The 21484-nt window shown below is 34.5% G+C and overlaps 2 protein-coding genes across 2 annotated transcripts in view; one reads left to right on the forward strand and one right to left on the reverse strand.

Annotated features, from left to right (window-relative positions):
• pvalb7 (parvalbumin 7) overlaps nt 1–14569 on the reverse strand; it is a 31979-nt gene extending 17410 nt beyond the window's left edge. Inside the window, exon 1 of the mRNA XM_052539635.1 lies at nt 14419–14569. The gene's annotated coding sequence lies outside the window, so the exon portion shown is untranslated. The remainder of the gene's footprint in view (nt 1–14418) is intronic.
• Nucleotides 293–20027, forward strand: ncf4 (neutrophil cytosolic factor 4). The gene is made up of 10 exons (XM_052539633.1): nt 293–431; nt 1103–1187; nt 1444–1597; nt 5287–5357; nt 5936–6063; nt 6600–6648; nt 14530–14628; nt 17145–17320; nt 17840–17905; nt 19373–20027. The coding sequence occupies exons 1-10, from the start codon at nt 400–402 to the stop codon at nt 19575–19577; spliced, it is 1065 nt and encodes a 354-aa protein (XP_052395593.1). The 5' UTR covers nt 293–399; the 3' UTR covers nt 19578–20027.
• Nucleotides 20028–21484: the final 1457 nt, after the last annotated feature.

A 21484-nucleotide genomic window follows, 5' to 3' on the forward strand; every position in this document is an offset into this window, starting at 1 on the left:
TATTTTTTTTAAAGTAGGCTTAGAATAGCTATTTACACATACGTGTTTCTTTCACTTTCTTTCTGTCCTTCCATCTTATTCTATTGTCAGGTTAATACAATCACGTTTACGTGGGCGTTACACAGGACTTGACGCATCTCTTGGACTCGCTGAGCGTTTTTAAATACTAGTACGCATCAAGTAAAAATAAAATTTCAAATTTGTTTCCATGTTTCGATCCGCTTAACATCTCATACTGAATTCCCCCACCGGTACTCTTTCAGTTCCCCTTTGGTTTACATAAAACTTTAAACCCGCCTCAGAAAAACACCAGCAGCTTCACTTCCACTTTACTGATCTAAACTCTGTCTGTCTGTCTCTCTGAGCGTCTGAAGAGTTCTGAATCTCGCGTCATCCAGAATGTCTCTCCCACAACAGCTGCGCGATGAAAGGTGAGCGAAATCATGTCTTTGTAATTATTTACTCATGAAATTAATGAGTTAGGGTGTAGTGTGTGTGTTCTATTCAGTTTAACTACACTTAAACTCTGGTATAGATACTATAATAATGTTCAGTAGTACAGTACATGGTTGTAGTATAGCTACTATTATTCAAAATAGACAACTTAGTCTAGTGTAGTTCACTTAACATGTATCATACTATGCTACTGCCAGGTAGGCATACTAACCAACCAGATTTAAAAAACAACAACTAATGAATCTGTAACATTGGGCAAATGAGCGTTTTCAGTGTCTTATACAAGATTGTGGCATAATGCTGATCATTCAGAAAAGTATTTAAGTGTATCACATCATAACTTAAAAATAAAAATAACATTTTGGGTCAGAAACTTTATATTAAAACTGTGATAGAAAAGTATTCTCATCTCAGAAAAAGAATAATTTAGACTGATTATTATTATCATTAATAATAATAACAACAAAAGTCCCTTAATAATAATAATTAAAAAAAATAGACATATCGTACACACAAAATTAGCTTTTAATGGTGGAACAGACTGTTTTCTTGTAAATGAATTACTGTAACATTAATTTTAACACATATTTTAAGGTCATATTTTCTGTGTTAATCAAAATGTTTGTAACATTTGTTTACTGGACAGTGATTTCGACCAGCTTCCAGACAACATCCCTGTCACCGCAACCATTGCTGATATCGAGGAGAAGAAAGGTTTCATTGTTTACTATGTGAGTTTCTCCAGACCTGAATCCCCGTCATTGACCTTTCCTCTAATCTGCCGGTTTTCTATAATTTGTCTGCTTTATAGTCTGCATATTACCAGTTCTTTATGTTTAACCAACAGCCACAAAATACTAGATGTCTGTGTACACACCTATCAGACTTGTATCTTTTGCCATTGTGTCACTCAGAATGTTTTTACATTTCTTGAACTACTGCATACCATAGTCTTTGATTTGTTTGTTCTTTTTCACCTTCTTACAGAGGTTCGTGATTGAGGTGAAGACCAAAGGCAACAGTAAATACCTGATCTATAGAAGGTATAGCCAGTTCTTTGCATTGCACCAGAATTTGGAGCTTAAATACTCAGCTGAAGCCCAGCCGGGATACTACACCTGCCAACTACCTACTCTGCCAGGTCTGTGACTAAGCCGCTGTTGCACAGCCTCAACTAAAACAACAGCACTATAGAGCTCAGGGGAAATCTAGGTTCAGTAGCACAGGCCATAAACACACTTCATCTAAATATGGTTGTCATTTCACTACTGCTGTAAGTACCTAATCCCGTTTGGAACAGCAGACACATAAGAACAGCTAAATTCAGCTCCCCAAAAACTGAAAAGTTTCAATGGGTCATATGATGTTGCTAAAAAGAACATTATTTTGTGTATTTGATGTAATAAAATATGTTTATGCGGATTGAGGTAAACAAAAAAAAAAACATTATTTTCCACATACTGTACATTATTTTTACTCCTCTATGCCCCGCCTTTCTGAAACGTGTCGATTTTTACAAAAGTCATTGTCTGAAAAGTGAGGTGTGCTTTGATTGGTCAGCTATCCACTGTGTCATGATTGGCAGAATGCCTCAAGTGTGTGACGGAAATGTTACACCTCTTGCTATACTGGGATGCATGTCCCAGTCAGAACGCCGGCGCGATGAGACAAAAACAATAAAAAACAATACAAACGAGCCATTTGTTGCATCCAGTGGGGACATAATTAAGGTTTTAATGACTTATAGTGTCTTTTTACGCATTGTGTTGCATCAGGAAACAGAATCAGGAAACAGTCCTCCATAAAATACAAAGCCTAACATGGCATGCAAGAAAAAAAAAATAATAATTGTGCACATGATTTAATAATTTGTTACCTCAATGTTGTGCGTTCCCTCGATTTGCTAAATTGTGCACACAATTTAGCAAATCGAGGGAATGAACTAGTAAATTGCGTGCACAATTTATAAATCGAGTGAACTAAATAGTAAATTGAGGGAACACAATAGTTATCATGTGCATGTTTTAGTAGATTAAGGGAACAAATTATTAAATCGTGCACATGATTTAGCCTAATATTTTTTTCCTGCATGTCATGTGTGGGGCTCTGTAATAAAATGTGCTGCACACAATATTTGGGTTGAACTGTTCAGGAACAGTGTTGTAAATACAAATTAACCATGGATTTCTAGTGGTGTCCTCTTTTGGAAGACCAAACAAAAAATGTTGTCGCTTTCACAATGAAACAGTGTCTCCTCAACATGGCGCAGGCGGCAACAGTGAGAATCAAAGTTACACCTTCTTTCTTTGCGTGAACATTTGGGTGGTGTGATGCAAATCTTGCCACACAGTGACGTAGACATGTGGGGGCATGTTTAAATGAGGCATTTTAGGAGGGTGTGGACGAGTCTAAACTTTTATTAAGAATATCTCTTTGGGTTTGAGACTTTAGTCTTTGCAACTTTTGGGATCTTTTCTATTCACAAACAGCTTGTAACACTCCAAAGAGAAAGGAAAACTTGAAATCGCATCATATGACCCCTTCAAATAAATTTGTGGCAGTATGTACAGAACTGAACTGAACAAGAAGTTGCTTAGATGCTTTGTGTAAATTTGCATAGTCCATGAATGTTCTAGCTTAAGGTTCACCGCACAACCAGAGCTAGTGGAATTGGTTTCTACAACCTTCAAAAAGGCCATGAACCTATTACAGGATCAGTACACCTTAAGTTAGGGTGTCCAGTCCTGCTTCTGGAGGGCCACCACAACCTGCTCCAACCCACCTGCCTGGAAGTTTAAAGCAATTTTGATGACTAGCTGGCTCAGGTGACTTTGCTTAGGGTTGTTCCTAAACTCTGCAGAAATGTGGCCCTCTAGGATCAGGATTGGACACTCCTGCTTTTGAAGAACCTGAGGTCCAGTGCCTCACATAAGAGTGCAATGATCATGACTAGGAATGTCACCAAACTGATGGCAGCCAAAAGTCATCTCTCTTGACAATCTGACCCAAGTCCCAAAACTCGACTTTCAACACTGAATAACCTTTGACAAGGATAAGGCAGGTACTGTCAGGGTGAAAGCACAAGAAACAAGTACAACCAGATAGATAAGATTTTTGAGGCCATAACTTTAACCCGTCACCTAATTTTCACCTGGATGAGGTTTGCTTCAGAAAAATCAAAGATGTTAAAAAAACTGTGCCATATCCTGCTCCTGGAGGGCCACTGTCCTACAGAGTTCAGTTTCAGTCCCAATTGAACATACCTGAATCATGGTAAATAAGATCACCAGGCTTACTAGAATCTTCCAGTCAGATAAGTTGGGAAACGTTGGAGCAGTACTCTGCAGGATGTTGTACCTCCTGGGTCAGGATCGGACACTCCAGAGCTAGAGTAGGAACCAACTCTTAAGGTTATAGAAAGGATCTCAAAACACCAGATCATGGATCAGATCATTTCTCAGGATGATTTTGTCCTTCGAGTACTTAAACTGTTTCCTACATAGTTACTAATTATCTAGAACTTCTATGATTGAGAGTGAAAACAGCAGAGACAGATGAAGACTATAATACCATGTTTTTAGGAAAATTAGATGAGTGCCATACTTTTGAATGAAACCATTGTCTGACTCTTTTTGTCCTCGTCTGCTTCCTCTTCATCTATTTGCACACAAAAGGAAATACAGTTTTCAAAGTTGTTTTAATTTGTTTGCAAGTTCCCAAATGCCTGAGCCTGCCTGAGCAGAATCATCACCAGTCAAATTTTAAATCCAATGTGAACCAGTACTTGCTTCAGCACTAACCCTATAGAAGAAATAATATCGTCATCTACGTCATCGTAGTACTTTTATCTACTCTTATTTCATTCTCTAGTCTCTAATATCTTTAGCCTCTTCTCTGATCCTTTTTTAATCAGCCTTATGTCTCAGCTCTCTCACTGTCTCTTTGTCTGTCTCGTTCTTTTCGTCAGTCTGTCCCCTTCTCCGTCTTTGACCAAACAAGTATATTTATAATTGAATTCAACAGGAAGGAGAGGTCGTTCTTTGGCACCCTACCCAATTTTTCATTAAGGTCACCTAAAGACTGCAATCCAACTGGCTTCTGTGTCTCTCCATGACTTTCCACCACAGCTTCTTCAACGCTCCCTGCCAGCTAGACCTGAACCCAGTGGAGCCAAGCTAAATCAAGCCCAATTATAATACAAATTAGCCTCAGATGTTACTGTCTTCATGCCAATTGTTTGCTCGAGCCAATGAGGAATATGCATTGATTATACAATATTATGCAAAGAAAAGATAATTGTCAAGTTTATTTGAGGACATTAGCAATGACTGCTCTGAAGGGCTATAAAGGGACGTCTCCTTGCTTTGCTTGTACCATTCAGATCTCACTAATGCTTATTTAACATAGATTTATAATGAAGAAGCTTATTAGAAAAGACAGAGTGAAGACAATCAGAAGATTTCTGTAAGATTAAATAGAATTATTGCATAGCTATTAAAACGGTGTTAATATTGGGTTCCAACCAACTTATATGAATGGATCCCTCATCATTTTTTTCTTCTCCCATTCAGATCCCATAAAGTGCTTAGACGCTAATGACAGACCTCTCATCACTGTGCATGTTATTATCATTTCCACTGGGTGAAATCAAAAATACAACTGAGAAAGTAATTTAGTGTAATATTTGGGCACACATAACACTAAGCTAATTAGCATTAGCAGTAAAGAGTTTGCAAGACACCCTTCATCTAGCTTTTGATTGTTTGGTTAACAAACTAATTTGCTCGAAACATAAATACTCATTTCTGCCGCTTGTTTGATTTGCCACAGGCAAGGTTTTTATGGGAAACAAAAAGGAGATCGCAGAGACCAGAATCCCAGAGCTCAACAATTACATGAAGGTGAGTCAGTCTTGAAATTTCGTAAGCGTTTTCAGTTTTATCACAGTCATTTTGCATTGGTAGGAGGTGTGTTTGGTAATTGTTGCACTCATGTGTTTTGGGGGTTGTAATCTTTGCAGTACAAACAGCACTGTGTTGGATTACTAGAAGAAAAAAAAAAACAGTTCCCATTTTGTTACTTCTCTTTTTTTTCTAAACCTATTTCACTGTCTGTCCATTTTGATTTAATTTAAGGGTGATTCTTCAACTATGGTAACTTTGAGCTTGTGTACTTTAAGAAAATGAGCTTTTTACATTATTACTGATTTAATTTATAGATATATTTTATATTTTATTATTAGATATAAAGCACATATGCATGCAAATGGAGAATTACACGGTTTGTTCTTTTTTCTAAACGTCATGGAAGTTCCCACCACAGTGTAGTTTTTTTCACATCTCAAATGGCATTTTCTGTTGAATAGCATTCAATAGTATATTAAAATATGAAATTTACCTAATAAAAACAAACATTCAATTTCATTTCCAGTGAAAAAAAATCCTATTAAACAAGTCTAAACTCTCTCTCTGTACTTTAGAGGTTGCTTTGTCTGCCTACCTGGGTACTCTTGGACGATCTGATACGGATGTTTTTCTACCAGACCGAGTTGGACAGCCAACAGGTCCCCCGGGCCCTGCGCCGCCTGCGGCCCCCCACACGCAAAGTGTAGGAACCTACCCACAATCCTTCAATTCTCCTTCCAGCACTTCACTGCATAATTTTACAGGATCATGCTGTTCTGCTAACTTTCTCCTGCCATTATCCAATAGAAACCTTTTGTGGCTTTGTCAGTCATGTATGTGTATAGAAACCACAAAGGAGATGCATTTAATTTCTCATTTAATGTGATTAAATAGAGAGCAAATGGAGACTTTAGCTGCTTCTATGTCTATAAGAGCTCAATAATGTCTCACAGAAGGTTGTTTGACAAGATCCAAATCAAACGTCTTGAATACTTCTTATCAAATTATTCTAAGACCAATTTATCTGAGCTAAGGAGTTTTTGGAGAAACATCCGAGACAAAATTTATATTTAAATGTCTCTGGAGCTACAAAATAATATCTTCTGAGAAAAAGGTTTGCCGTCCTTTCAATTTGACTGTCTCATACTTTGAGAGAAAATGTTGTAGAAACAAACCACTTCTTTTTTTTTTATTCATCTGAAGTTCACAATGCTCTTTCTTTTCACTCTCTCTTACTAGAAAAACCATAAAGCCCAAAACAGACCTTCTCTCCGCACCCAGAGCAGAGGTATACCAGCGTTTCCTTGGAAACACTTTCATTATCAGCCTACACTCTACATACTACACACATACTTACATGCTCAAGCATGCAGGCACCACACAAAGCTCTGACATTTGGTCAGGAGGTTATTACACAACATACACCTCAAACTTGAGGATTATGACAAAACTGTGGAGGCTGAGACTCTTCCACAACACCCTCATTGTCACTTACAGTTTGCTTCATTTATAGAGAATTCTGGATATGTATCTATAATCCACACTGATTTAAGTAGAAAATATAGCTAATTTTGACCAAATTTGATGTGACCAAATCCATAACTCTAAGTTTAAACTTCAGCATGTAATTTGTCTCAGAGATTTAGTGTTAGGGACAGGAATCATATCTCAAATTTTAGCTTGTTGAGAAGTATGCTGTTACTTTTCATAATATCTTGTATTTTGGCTAAAAATCTCATAGGCTTAGATCGAAAGAAGCACCTAAGTCATATTTAAAGATTTGAAGGGTGAGAATTTTTGACTTGGGCTATTGAGCAACCACCCACAACACCCTAGCAACTACTCTGAATACCTTAGCAACGGCACAGCAGTCCACTCAGATCCACTCAGAACACCCCAGCATCCACACAGCAATTCCTGGCACTCACCCAAAACACCCCAGCAATCATGGCAACAAGTTTCGTGTCGGCAAACACCACACATTTTTTTGTGAAACTGTCAAAATCTAGTTTGCTGATTCTACAATGTAGTTCTGTGGTGCAGTGATAGATTTACAGTGGCACTTCTCTTATACAGACACAGAAAGAGACATTTGTGTCTTTCTGTTTTCTAGGTCAAATTTTTGCCCAATTAATTCTATTTCTTCCATGGAACATAAAAGAAGATATTTTTCAAAAAGTACAGATAACTCTTTTCCAATGAATGGAGTTTTTCAAGCTTCAAAAGGACACAAAAGCGCCATATAAGTATCTTCCACATGACTTTTGCATTATATACTGTATCTGAATCACTGAATCAGCGAAGTGAACTTGTGAAATAGGTCAATTTGATTCATGTATAAATTGTACATACTAGGTTTGTGAACCAATTGAACTTACTGAACCAAAAGATTTGACTCAAATGAATTTATATAATTCAAATCAGACTGAGCTAGGTCACAAGTTCACTTCACTGATTACTCATGATGAACTAGTCGAATGGACTATTATGATTCTGTTCATGTGATTTTGCTTTCTTTTTGAAGCTCGAAATATTTTGAATCTCCATCCATTGTAATTACATGGAAAAGAGCAAACAGGAAATTTTGCACAAATTTCCCTTTTGTGACTTATGGATGAAAATGACATAAGGATTTGGAACGGCATAGGGGTTGAAAAAAAATGTGGTTCCTTTAAACACTGTCTTCCACCTACTTCTCAGTCTTGTTCCTTCTGCCTCTCTTTCTCTTTGTCTGTATATATATTCCACTCTTAACTTTATCCTTTCATCCCTCCTTTAATCTCTTCAACAGTTCACCCATCAATCTTGCTTCCTTATTTTGCTTTTACACACCATCCTTAAATGCATCACTCCCTCTGTGCCCTCTGGACTACTTTCACTCCTACAAGAATGTTTGCTCCTTTTTTTCTTTCGTGTGTGTCTCCCAATGCTGTTAAACTGGATTGCCATTCTATCATTCCATTCACACAAGATATGACCACAAAGAAATACAATAAAACGTGATTTATAGCACATGCACATCTGTAGGTAAGGGCAGAAAGGTGTGTGAATATGTGTGTGTAAGTCAAAGTTTAATGTCCAAAAATGTGTATAATATAATTTGTACATTATGCTTAATTGACCCACTCATCGTTAAAGAGATAGTTCACCCAAAAATGAAAATGTAATGTTTATCTGCTTACCCCCAGGGCATCCAAGATGTTGGTGACTTTGTTTCCTCATTAGAACACAAACTCTTAATTGATATTGTACTTTAGATAGAGTGTCAATGGTCCATTTGGGAGATAGGTGGCGGTAATGCACTTATAAGTCTGGGATCCTCCATAAAGCAAGAAGAAGAAGAAGACACATCACACGCCAACTGTTGAGAACCTGCTCAGGACAGCTCAGACATTGCATTGAATCAGAGGTAAAAAACTATAAATACTGTTCAGTTCCTTGCACAGACTGATAGTTTTGTGTCTTTAAACATCAGTGTACTGTCATGAGCCGCAGGGTTTTATTTGGTTTTGTTTTTGTATGATTTTTTGACTGTCCATTATATGACTGACAGACTGCAACGGTTTGAGTTACAAATCTTTGTTTGTGTTCTACTGAAGAAACAAAGTCACCTACTGTACATCTTAGATGCCCTGGGAGTAAGATAAACATCAAATTTTCATTTTTGGGTGAACTATGCCTTTAGGTTTAGGGGTGGACCTTCATACTTTTATTATTTTATAATTTTGAGCTAGTCTCACTGTACGAATTCATACAAAATGTCCACCTCATCAGCTAGTTTTCTCATGAGATTTAGGTTGATTCCCATTTACCATATTCTCTTTGTCTTCCATTATTTGGACAAATATTAAATTCCTAGTGTTTCAAAATGCCTTTGGTTGAGCCAAAAGATCACACTTTCGAACTTGACACACCTCTGTATTTTATTATCTCCTCAAAACATTTCTACGATGATCCCCTATCATGATAGATGTAGCAGGTGTGCTGATAAATCTCAGATGGTGCTAGACATTTGTCTTCATATTCTTAGGCGACTGTACATGATTTAAAACGCTGCTCTCCACATGGAGATCACAGCGGAAGAGACTTCTACCTTGTTCTGCTGTGGATGTGTGGCCGGGAGAGACAGCGTAAGTGACAGATTACACTTCGCATAACACCAGATAGGACAACAAAAGATCTGGAAAGCAAGACCAGGAAAGATAGATATGTGGGTGGTGTTGCTTAGCGGATAAATATTTGGTAAAGGCTGCAGGTTCGAACTTTAAAAGGGATGATTCATGAGCTGTCACTATTTTAGCCTTGAGCAAGATTTTATTTAGGAGAAAACAACAAAAAATGAAGATTCTGTCATCATTTTTATATGCTTATGTCATTCCAAGCCTGTTTGACTTACTTTCTTCCTTTAAAAACATAAAGAAATGTTGAGTAGGATGTTCATGCTGCTCTTTTCCTACAAAGGGAAGCATACAGTGATCACAGGCTACACCATAAAAGTTGTCCACTTGACCTGTGTGCTATATATTTCAGATCTTCTGATAAACAAAACTGATATGAATGGCACCAGAAATCTGAAGCCCCTTTCACACAGGGACTCTCGGGACACGTTATCAGTGTGAAAGGGGCTTGATTGTGATGCAGGAATTTTGAATATGTGGAAGCAAATGTTACATTTGAGAGCTGGACTTTGAGTGAAAAGTGAAGAATGTTGACAACATAATCATCATATGGCTTCAGAAGACATGGAATATATGGCACAAGTCATTTTGACTACTGTTGTGGTGCTTCTTTGTTATTTTTAGAGTTGCTTCCCATTCGCTTTATTTATGGAAAAGAGCAGCATGAACATTTTTCAAAATTTCTTCTTTTGTGTGCCACAGATTCTGAAGAAAGAAAGCCAATGGGGTTTGGAACAACATGAGGGTGAGTAAATGAATCCAGGTTTCTCAAATGAGACTGATCCTGTAGTAAAAAATTAACTCATTCAGAAGTGTCATGTAGCTATCACAGAATCTTTTGCTTCAATTGTTATGTGATGGCTCTGAAAATTACATGTATATTTCCTGGTACATAAGACAGAGGGCTTGATTGAAAATCCAAGTCTTTTATTTTCTTTTGTATCACTGAAACGAGTTTAGACAGTAAGAGAGAGACATTATAGACAGATTAGAGATGGTGTTTCAATGGATCTGTTTCCATTAGAGTACTTCACTTTGGCTATAAGAAATACTGCTACCGGTATGAGCGATATAGGAGAAGCATTAAAGTTGGCTATTACTGATTACACAGTATGAATTCACACTTGCACATTATTGTTCTTTCACGGTTATTTTCATGGTTCGTTTCGAAAAGGACAGCTATTTCACACCTGATCTTGGCTGACAGCTTGGGGGCGAAAGTTTTGGATGGTTATCTCTATGATATAAGAGAGGCATACTTTTTGTATATTCAGTCTCAAATTTTTCGTTTTTAACCCATTACTTTTGCAGATTAATGACTTTTGGCCATTTATAAGCTTTGATAAGCAGGTTAATAACTGACACCCATTCTTGGTTAAAATCTGGCCCCAGAGAGTGATCTCTTTCTTCTCTTTATATCCTGCCCTGATCCCCCAGCTGAGAAGAGCCAAACTGGGTCACTCATTTAGGTAGGAAAAACACCTCCCTTTTGCCTGGCCGTGTTCTAATGAGCTCATTTCGGAGGTCATTGACTCCTTAATTGAAATCAGAGTGCTTTGTGACCCCCAGAGTCATACTATAATTAGATATGTTCTCTGACTCCTTGATCCCATGCAGAAAATAACTCACTGAATATAACCAAACAGCCCTTTCAGTACAGTTCTGCTAAGTGAAAGAGATTGATAGAGTATTATTGCAGTTAAATGTGTCTTTTGTTGATTTTTTTGGTCAACACCAGGAGTTGACATATTTGGCCAACATAGCTTACACTCCCTTCTTTATAAACGTATTTTTAGGCCTTTTTAGTCGATCTATCTAAGTTTGTTCTCGACCTACTTCTCCTTGATATTGAGTGCAGTGCAAGCCCTGAGGTCTTCAGATCACTTAATTCATAGTTTTCAGCTAACTTCCCGACTTATCGCTAACTAGATTGCCTAAAAAGCAAATATATGTCACTCAAGTGTCTATAACATCTATATACATTTTCATCAGGAATATGTATTTTTTGCACATTTGCCCATCTGCACTCTCTACAATGTTACCCTTTGGATGTTTTAAGTTGTCTTTTGAGGTGTTTATGTTTTAAGTCAATCCACTCTTTTTAAAGTGTACGAAAAATGAAGTATGGCATTGCTATTGTCATGATACTCAGTAGGTTTTTGTTTGTCTAGAAAAATTGACACCATATTTTCTGTTCTGTAGGTGACTATACAAGGTAGACAGATAGAAGAAAGAAAAGATCAATCAAAATTCGGTGTGTAAATGAGTGCAGGAATGTAAAATAATCAGAATTAAGTATTCAAATACCATGGTTACATCACTGTGTTTATTTAAATGCCAAACATTCTATAATTAAATTTTAATTTTCAGTTTAAAATTCTTAAAATAATAGTTCTCCCAAAAATGAAAATTCCCATATTCTGTTTGGACTCCAATGACTGCGCTTGTGTGAAAAATATTTCTTCACAATATTGGGATTTGGAACAACATGAGGTTAGTTAAAAATTGACAGAAATTTCATTTTTAGGTGAACCAACATGGCTAGCACAACAAATACCAAAATGATCTACAACTTGAATGTAGCCTGTGAATTTAGTGGTTTAAGATGAATCAATTGCAGAAGACTGAGGAAAAATACAAAAGAATATGACCTTCAAAAGACTGGTACTTTGCAGGGTACGGTGGCAATGCTAATGCTACTGAGAGCTTTTCTCAGCGCTAGGCTAATTAGCACATATATTACATTGGGAAAATGAGGGGTAGGAAATTGCTTTGTCACATCTCCACATAGCAGAGTGTGTTTGTGGCAGATTCTCACATATTTCCAAGTCTTGTTTAATTTCCAGTGTGGTTTAACCATGTAATAAAAAGACAAGTGACTAGGCGCAAAAGAAAACACAATATGAGGAAGAAAGGTGTTATTTTGTTGTTAGGTTTTGATATTAGTCCGACATCCTGCAGTTTGTTGGTTATAACAGGATTTTTCTAGCATTGTCGGGTTGTCTCACATTTCTGAGTGTTAATTTGTACTGTCCTCTTTCTTAAGGAATATCAAACAAAATTCCATTTGCTTAAAATGGTCTAATTTTAACTTTATCATGGTGTGGCTGAAGCCAATTATTACACTGAGTTACTTTCCTGCACTATATAACAAAGTTAGCCCACACAAATGACCCAAAAGCCATTTTTAGGGTTTCACAGCAGCAGTGGTACTGAAATAGTTTCTTCATCTGATGTTAGTGAGCCTGCACTCAGATACTTGCTCTGTACTGTTAACTTTGTGGAGATTTTCACATCGAGTTTTGGCACAAATTGTATCTTTCTGTTCAGAAGCTGCCTACGAGCATGCACGGACATACACACTTTGCGTGCTCACACTTAAAGCAACTGCCAAGATGTAATTAACTGGTAACATCTAACACGTCTCACCTACACACTCCTACTCATGCAAACAAACCAAGCAACCCACAGCTCAGCAGATTTACAGCATTATCTAAACATACAGAGATGCCAGAGTGAGAACAGATGCCCACTCATGCCCATCACACACACTCACACATACACGTGTTAGCATACAGTTACACACAGCACTTTGAAACACCAGTGTACCCTGCAGCGTTCCGCGGTCATAATGGATTGCAGCAGTGTGCATTTCTAAGTATATAGTATATATTACATATATAAAATAATAAAATCAAAATATTGTTACAAATATATATATATATATATATATATATATATATATATATAGAGAGAGAGAGAGAGAGAGAGAGAGAGAGAGAGAGAGAGAGAAACTGCAACGTATATAAATAAAATACAATATTTGTATTTTAAAAATACAAAAGGTTCTATCTAGAAAGTATATAAAATGCTGTGCTGTGCTGTCATTTTATAGCTGTAACTGTATGCCTCTTGTGTGTCTATTTCTCCAAAGAATTTTAAAAGAAGCATCTAAAACAAACTTGCCATAGTTGAACAATTTGTAATTGAGAGCACCATTCTATATCTTGAGATTTGAAGGAGCTTTTCTGCATTAATTGACCTTGGTCTCTTTTGAATTAACTAAGCTTGAAGGATTGACACAATCTTTCCTTTGTTCACCACCTTTGTATAGCACAACACTTCTCTTCGTCAGGCACTGTTTATCTGAAATTATGCTCTTCTCTTCTGTATCTCATTTCCATTTATTCTTGTGCATCACTTTCTTTTTGTTTTCTTTTTCATAATTATGAAGTAAGCGCATGCTTTAACAGTGCTTTCTTCATAGAATTCACAGAATTAGTTTTTTTATCATGTTGGAAAAAGCATGGTATTTGGACATGTTTGTTAAACATGGTGTTATTTAAAGAATACAATGTTATACCATGGTATTATCATTGTACTTATCCAAACCCATTTATGTCATGTAGTATATGTACTATGGTAAAAAGTGGTATTTTTTAATTAAATGTTCTTTATTTATCAATCATATGCAGTATGTACAACAAAACATTGTATTACTATCTGTTACAAAGTCCAGTTATTGAACACATTTTGAAATAATATGCTTAGAATACCATGGTGTTCATTGAAATTACCATGGTTCAAGAATAAAAAAAATACTACAAAATTGTAAAAATACTTGAAATACCTAGTATTTCCATAGTAATATTTTGCAAGTGTCAAAAAAGAAAAGTACAATGAAAACATTTATCTCTTTACTTCTAAGTTTTTGTGAATAGCATCTTCACTCCTGAATCTCTCTTATCACCACTTTGTCTAGTAGTTTCTTTTTTCTTACTAGCATCCTCTCATCCTATTTTATCAAACACTATCAAAAAATCTTATCCTTTCTTTTCATTCACTCTATTCAAAGTTCTTTAAGAACAAGGATTTCTTACCTGCAGTTTGGTCTCAATCAGGATGTGTTTTGTTCTCTTTCTCTCTATCGGTGTGTGTGTTTCCTGCTTGCGTGTCCTTGCTTTGTGTGTGTGTGTGTGTGTGTGTATTAGGCGGTGTTTGACTTCAGCGGCAGCGGACGCCTGGAGCTCAGTCTCAAGGCTGGAGATGTGATCTTCCTTCTGCGGAGAGTCAATGCAGACTGGCTGGAGGTAAGAGAGAGATGGAGGAAGAGAAAGATAACAGGATAGAAGCAGAGAGAGAGGTAGAAAAGGATAGGTAGGCAGAAGGAGAGGAGAGAGAAAGGAGGAGGGTTTGTAAGAGAGAAAAAGGGAGGGAGTGAAAAAAGGATGGAGAAGCATGATCTCATTTATGTTTGGAGGTATTTATGTGTAAGTGTGATTATAGCATACATACATTTATATATGTGTCTGTGTCTGTAATGTTGCTTCTAAGAGTTGCTTCTTAAAATACATTGAAAAAAACGTATTAAAAAAATATAATTAAAAAATATAAATTAACATTATTAAATCAACTTAAACTAATCAACAAAACTAAATTAGTTTTAGAATAATAAGTGTTATATTAATACCTCCTAAAGATAAGAAGGTTGCATTTTACAGTGTACTAAAGTAGCTCAGAACTGTTTTCTATCAATCATAAATGGGTACATTTAAAAAGAATATTCTAAACACTAAATATATTGATTTAAATTTGTAGCACTTTATTTACAGTGGTGAATGTCAAATTATTGGCCTTTTATTGGAAAGTCCCACCCATTTAATAACCAAATCATAAAGAGAATTTAAAGTAACATTATTATTAAATGGGGTATAACAACAACAGCAATAATATCTATAATAATAATAATAATAATAATAATAATAATAAGTACTATTTTTCTTCTTATTATTATTAATAAATAGTAATCATCATCAATATAGTAGTAGTAGTAGTAGTAGTAGTAGTAGTAGTAGTTTTAGTAATAGTAATAATTACAAATGAATATATACCACTACTGCTATTAATAATAACAATGTGTTCATCTGCTATTAATAACAACAACAGCAATAAAATTAAAGTCATTTTTAGAAAATCTTAGGGAAAAAAAATCATTTAGATTTTTTAAAAATGATTTTTTAAATTCTGACTTTTCTAAAAGAATAAAGACATCTTTACACTGCAAAACAATGCAGATTTCCATCTGAAGCAGCATATATACCAGGAAAAGAGTAAAATACTTAAAATTCAAATGGTGTTTTTATTGTATATATATGAGATAATATATATTTGCATATATTTATTGTATATATGAGATAAATTAAATATCATCCTCATATTTACTTAATACTTAAATCTCATTTGGCTTGTTTGTTTTTTTAACATTTGGAAGATGCTTTTATTTAAATTGCCTTGTGTTAAAGGTTTACACTTAATCAGTTCATGCATTCCTTTGGAATTGAACCCATGACCTTGAACTGTTTGTGCTATATGAATGTTCTTTATATAACATAAATGCACAAATATGATAATACAGATAATTGTGACATTGTATTTTACATACATTTCATACTTGTACTTAACTTTTATTAGTCCCAAATGGATTTTATTTATAATTCAGTTTTCCATTTAAAAGGTCTCTATTTTACAAAGGGTCTGGCAATTTCAGTTTTGACTGACTTCAGAGGCCTCACAAATATTTGTACATATATAATGTTTTCATATGTAAGAGGGTTTAAACTTAATGCATTGATATTATACTGTATGTTTATTGTCTGTACAAAAGAAAATGTGTGTGTACAATGAACGTACAAATACCTACAAACATACATCACTCTGGGTGGAGATACAGCATCAAGAAAACATGATGGAGAAAGGTATTAACTAAAGGAAAGAAGAAGGGAATAATTTAATGTATAAAGTAATTGACGGAGCACTAAAAAGATTGGGTTTTGAATGAAGGATGATGGTGGAAAAAACATAAAGGAGGAAATGTCAAGAGACATTTATGTCTTAGAGTATGTGTCAATGAGTGGGATATTTAAAGTGAGAAGATCTGATCTGGACAAACACTCACTCAAACACATTGCAGTCTTTTCAGATCATGAAAATAAAAGAGAATGATTTCACCTGAATTGAACTGCAGAGACAGAAAGAGAGGGATGCAAAATTAGATATTGCATAGACATGCAGTAGACCCTCAAATAAAATTACTGAGATAAGAGCTGGTGAAAGAGAAAGATCAAGTCGTAACTCACAGTTCATTGCCTCAGAAACTAATTTTTCTTGCTTGAATGCACCTAATGTGTCTGAAGATCAGGGCCATAGCAAGCACTATTCCTCCCACTTCTGGGGACATTAATGCCCCTACCTTATTGTGTCCCTCTATCTGTCATATCAGTTCATCTCCCCTGCTACAGATACAACAAATCATCTCACAATAACACACAGATAGATAGATGGATGGATGGACAGACATATAGATAGATAGACAGACGAAAAGACGGACAGACAGAAAGAAAGACAGATGGACAGAAAGATGGACAGCTAGACAGAAAAAAGACAGACAGACATAAAGAAAGATTGACAGACAGAAAGAAAGACAGACAGAAAGATGGACAGATAGACAGAAAAAAGACAGACAGGCAAAAAGATTGACAGAAAGAAAGAAAGACAGACAGGAAATTGAGGTCTTCATCTGCTCATGCTGTATGTCCTCTCTCTGTAGGGCACAGTGAGGGACAAAACTGGAATCTTTCCCGAGTCGTTCGTGAACATTATTAAACCTCTTCCCGAGAGTGACTCTGACGAAGAGCGCGGAGTTTCCAAGAGTGGGAAACGTGCTCAGAGTTCATACAGCTGCCTGCGCTGCTATCTGCTGCAGCCCGAGGGCATCGACACAAGGTCACACACACACACACACACACACACACACACACACACACGTTTGTTTTTGTGAAAAATGGGGACATCCCATAGGCGTAATGGTTTTTATACTGTACAAACTGTATATTCTGTGGCCCTACACCAACCCTACACCTAACCCTAACCCTCACAGGAAACTTTGTGCATTTTTACTTTCTCAAGAAAACTCATTCTGTATGATTTATAAGTGTTTTGAAAATTGGGGACATGGGTTATGTCCTCATAAGTCACCCTCTCCTTGTAATACCTGTGTCATACCCATGTCATTATACAGAGTTGTGTCCTGATATGTCACAAAAACAAGAGCACCCCCCCCCCCCCCCCCACACACACACATCAGTTCAGTTCATCTAAAGATATTATCCTTTAAATCACTTCCATGCTTATAAACACACTTAAACATCTAAGCAAACACGTCACAACACCCTGGCAACCCCCTAGATGTTGAATATGAATGTTTCTCAGTTAATGTGTTGCTGTATTTATTGACCGCTGTAGGGACGTTTGTGTTGAGGAAGATCTCTCCATTCAGCCGTCTTACAAAGATCTGCTTTCCCAAATGAGGTACCTTTATCCCTGTCCTGTTCAGCTTTCTTATCAGGTTATTTTGTTTGATATGTTTTATATCCGCAATTTGCCCCAGAATGAAAACCATAAAAGAAAGCCTCATTAATTGAATATTCTGCCATTTAATATAGTTAAAGTGTCTCCTAATCAGCTTGTGTTTACATTTATTCTCTCATTTCCATCATCAGCATCTTTAATTCTGCTTTTCTTCTCACACTGAGGAGAGCTGGTGTCTCTTTAATATTCACACCAAGAAAAAAAGAACAGAAAAACATCCAGGAGTGAAAGACGGTCTTTTTTAAATGTCAAACTTTTCGGTCTGACCAGCAGAAAATGCTTTAGAAAACAATAACACAGCTTTACTTAATACATTTTGTTACAGTGTAATAATTATTCTTTTTTTCCCCCCTAAAATTTCTCATCTAGAAAACATCTAGCAGAAAATCTCTTTTTGAAAAACAATTGACATGTCTAAATAAGATTTTAATTTATTTCATGTTTAAAAGCGTTGTTAAATGTAACATTAAAATAATACAATAGACAAATGCATGTAAATACATGTTTGCTGAATAAATGTTTTTTTTTTTTTTTAAATAACTGTTTTGTGTCATTAGATTAGCAAAATGCTAATGAACATTTTTTATTCTGTTTTATTTTTCAGATTGTTTTTACAAGCATTAAATCTAACACTTATATTATATATTTTTAATAAAACTTTAAAAATATATAAATAATAATATATTTAATATTGTATACATTTGTTAAATTTAAATATTACTAAAATCATATATATATATATATATATATATATATATATATATATTAAAATCCTACATTTTATATTGTATATTTTATTACATTTTTAATAAAAATTCTTAAATATTAAAAGTATTATATCTAAAAAATTCATTAATATTATTGTAACACTAATTGAATATGTAAAAAACTAACAACATATAATAATGTATCTTATTTTCTTTTTCTAAATTTCATTATTTGTTTACCAATTAAAAAGAAAATATCCAATTTTATTTGAAAAACCCAGTTGATTATTAAATTAAGACCATCTACAACATATTCTATAGCTAAATCAGTCACACTCTAAAATTAAAAATAACAATTTCCGATGTGTGAAATGTCAACATTTATTGCAGTATAGAAAACAGGTCTTCAAAAACAAGAGAATACTCTTAAGTCTCAATGCCTGATTTTTCTTTTTCTTTACTGAATAATCTTTTAACAAACGACATCACAAAGTTCACAAAACGATGTCTCGAAAGCCACGTGTTGAGTAGCACTGGATTGATATTTAATAATACAACTCATTTGCATGATGTTGAATATACTTCTGTCATTGAATGCTGCTGTTGTATCATTTGCATAAAGGTCACATGACTGCGACAAAATGGAGGCCTCAAATTGCATTATACTAATTATATTTGTACTTTTTGATTCCCCCCTCAGGGGCATCTTTCAAGTGGAAGATATTGCTTTGAACTACCGGGACCCCGAGGGTGATCTGATACGGATATTAGACGATGAAGACATCACTCTCATGGTGCAAGAGAGCAAACAGACAGGGTCAAAGGTCAAGCGACCCGTGAATCAGTTTCCCTGGGAGCTGCTGGTAACACATGCCAAAGATCTGACCGTCTACAACACCGAGTAGTTAAAGAAAATGCTTTCTCGGACCTCGAAATGTTCCTCGTAATTTCAGAATCATTGCACGTTGTTTAATTGGTTTTCAAACTGAAAACAATTTTTGGTTATTTAAGGGATAGTTCACCCCAAAATTTCAATTTTGTCATTATTTACTCACCCTTCGGTTAGTATATCAGTCGGTGTTATCATTAATATACTAATATAGTTTATATATATAGAGAGAGAGAAATTGTATTTTTCACGTGATCTGTTTTCACACTTTTTTTGTGCATGTGTCAATTTATCATATATATATATATATATATATATATATATATATAATATTATTTTACGTAATAGTTTATTTAGTTTTAGTTGTTTTAGTATTTACAATTTAAACTAAACCAAAATAAGAAATGTAGCATTAACAACCAAAAAAAAAAAAAAAAAAAAGTGAAAAAAAGTGTTTTCTTGTATATCGGATTATTACAATAAAGCATCCATCTCTGCTGTTGTGGTCTTTTTGAAGCTATAAACCCTCAGTTTGTGTTTATTGTTGTTGATATATGAGGATATAAATATGAGGATGAATAATTAAAGAGTAAATTGTATTTTCTGGGTGTCTAATTCTTTAATACAGTATTTCACAATGGAATCTATTGCTGTATATCTTTTAGAAGTTTTCAGTGCTAATAAATACAGATTATCCTCTGTACTTTTAGCACTTTTTAGTGGTATGACATCTGCAACATTTTTGTGTGAAGTTTTTATCCAACTTCCTCTTTCAGTTTTCTTTTTTGCTAGAAAAAGTATTTTCAGAAATCACGGTTGACGACATGATACATCTTGACTTGTGTGTATGTGTATTTTATACAGTACATTAATGTGAGCAGGGATTAGAGCTGATCACACATTTACACATTTAATGCATATCAAACACACACACACTTACAGAAAAAAACATGATTACTCTTTAGGTAAGTGTGAGTTTAATTCATGAAAGTGTGGAAGGAGGCTGATCGACGGATCTATCAGCGTGAGGAATGTGCTCAACCTGAATTAGCTACAGCTAATCATTAGCTGTGTTTGCTAAGGCAAGCTTTTGCTAACACATCGCTCATACTTAGTGACTTCTCTAGCCATAGGTATTAAACTACATTACTGTACGACTGATATGAATGTTACCTCAAATAATTTGTTTACTATTTATTTTCACCTCGTAATAAACTAAGCAACCAAAATCATAAAAAAAAAACATATCATTTAATATAAATATGATATAATAGCCTGAATGCACTGTGAGTCGCTTTGGACAAAAGAGTGCTAAATTAAATTAAATTAAATTAATAAAAAAATCTGAATGTAATATATTTTTATTCTTAATGTAACATTTTAATAATACAATTAATACAATTAATATTTAAAACATTTAAGAAATTAATATGATACACAATTAATTTAATATTTGTTATAATTTCATTCAAGAACAGAATAGGCAATATATATATATATATATATATATATATATATATATATATATATATGTTTTAATATTTATTAATTGTAATATTTTAAACATTTAATCAATTAATCAATAATATCATATCATATTACTTTCTCATTTCAGTGCTTTTAAATACAATTTGAAAATTTTATTTCATATAAAACTAAATTAATTCATGCATCGAATACAACAATATTAAAATAATAATATTTCAATAGTTATTGATTTTAATATTTAATATTTGTATACTGAAGCAACGGAATTAATAATTGAAAATGGTATGCCGTTACGTTAATATATCTATAGTTTTATATCTATAGTTTTATATATAGTTTTTAGGATATTAAATATAAAATAGAACAGCAAATATGATAAATACATTTTATAATATAATATAATATAATATAATATAATATAATATAATATAATAT

This window comes from Carassius gibelio, chromosome A22 (genome assembly GCF_023724105.1).
Source record: "Carassius gibelio isolate Cgi1373 ecotype wild population from Czech Republic chromosome A22, carGib1.2-hapl.c, whole genome shotgun sequence".
NCBI lineage: Eukaryota > Metazoa > Chordata > Actinopteri > Cypriniformes > Cyprinidae > Carassius > Carassius gibelio.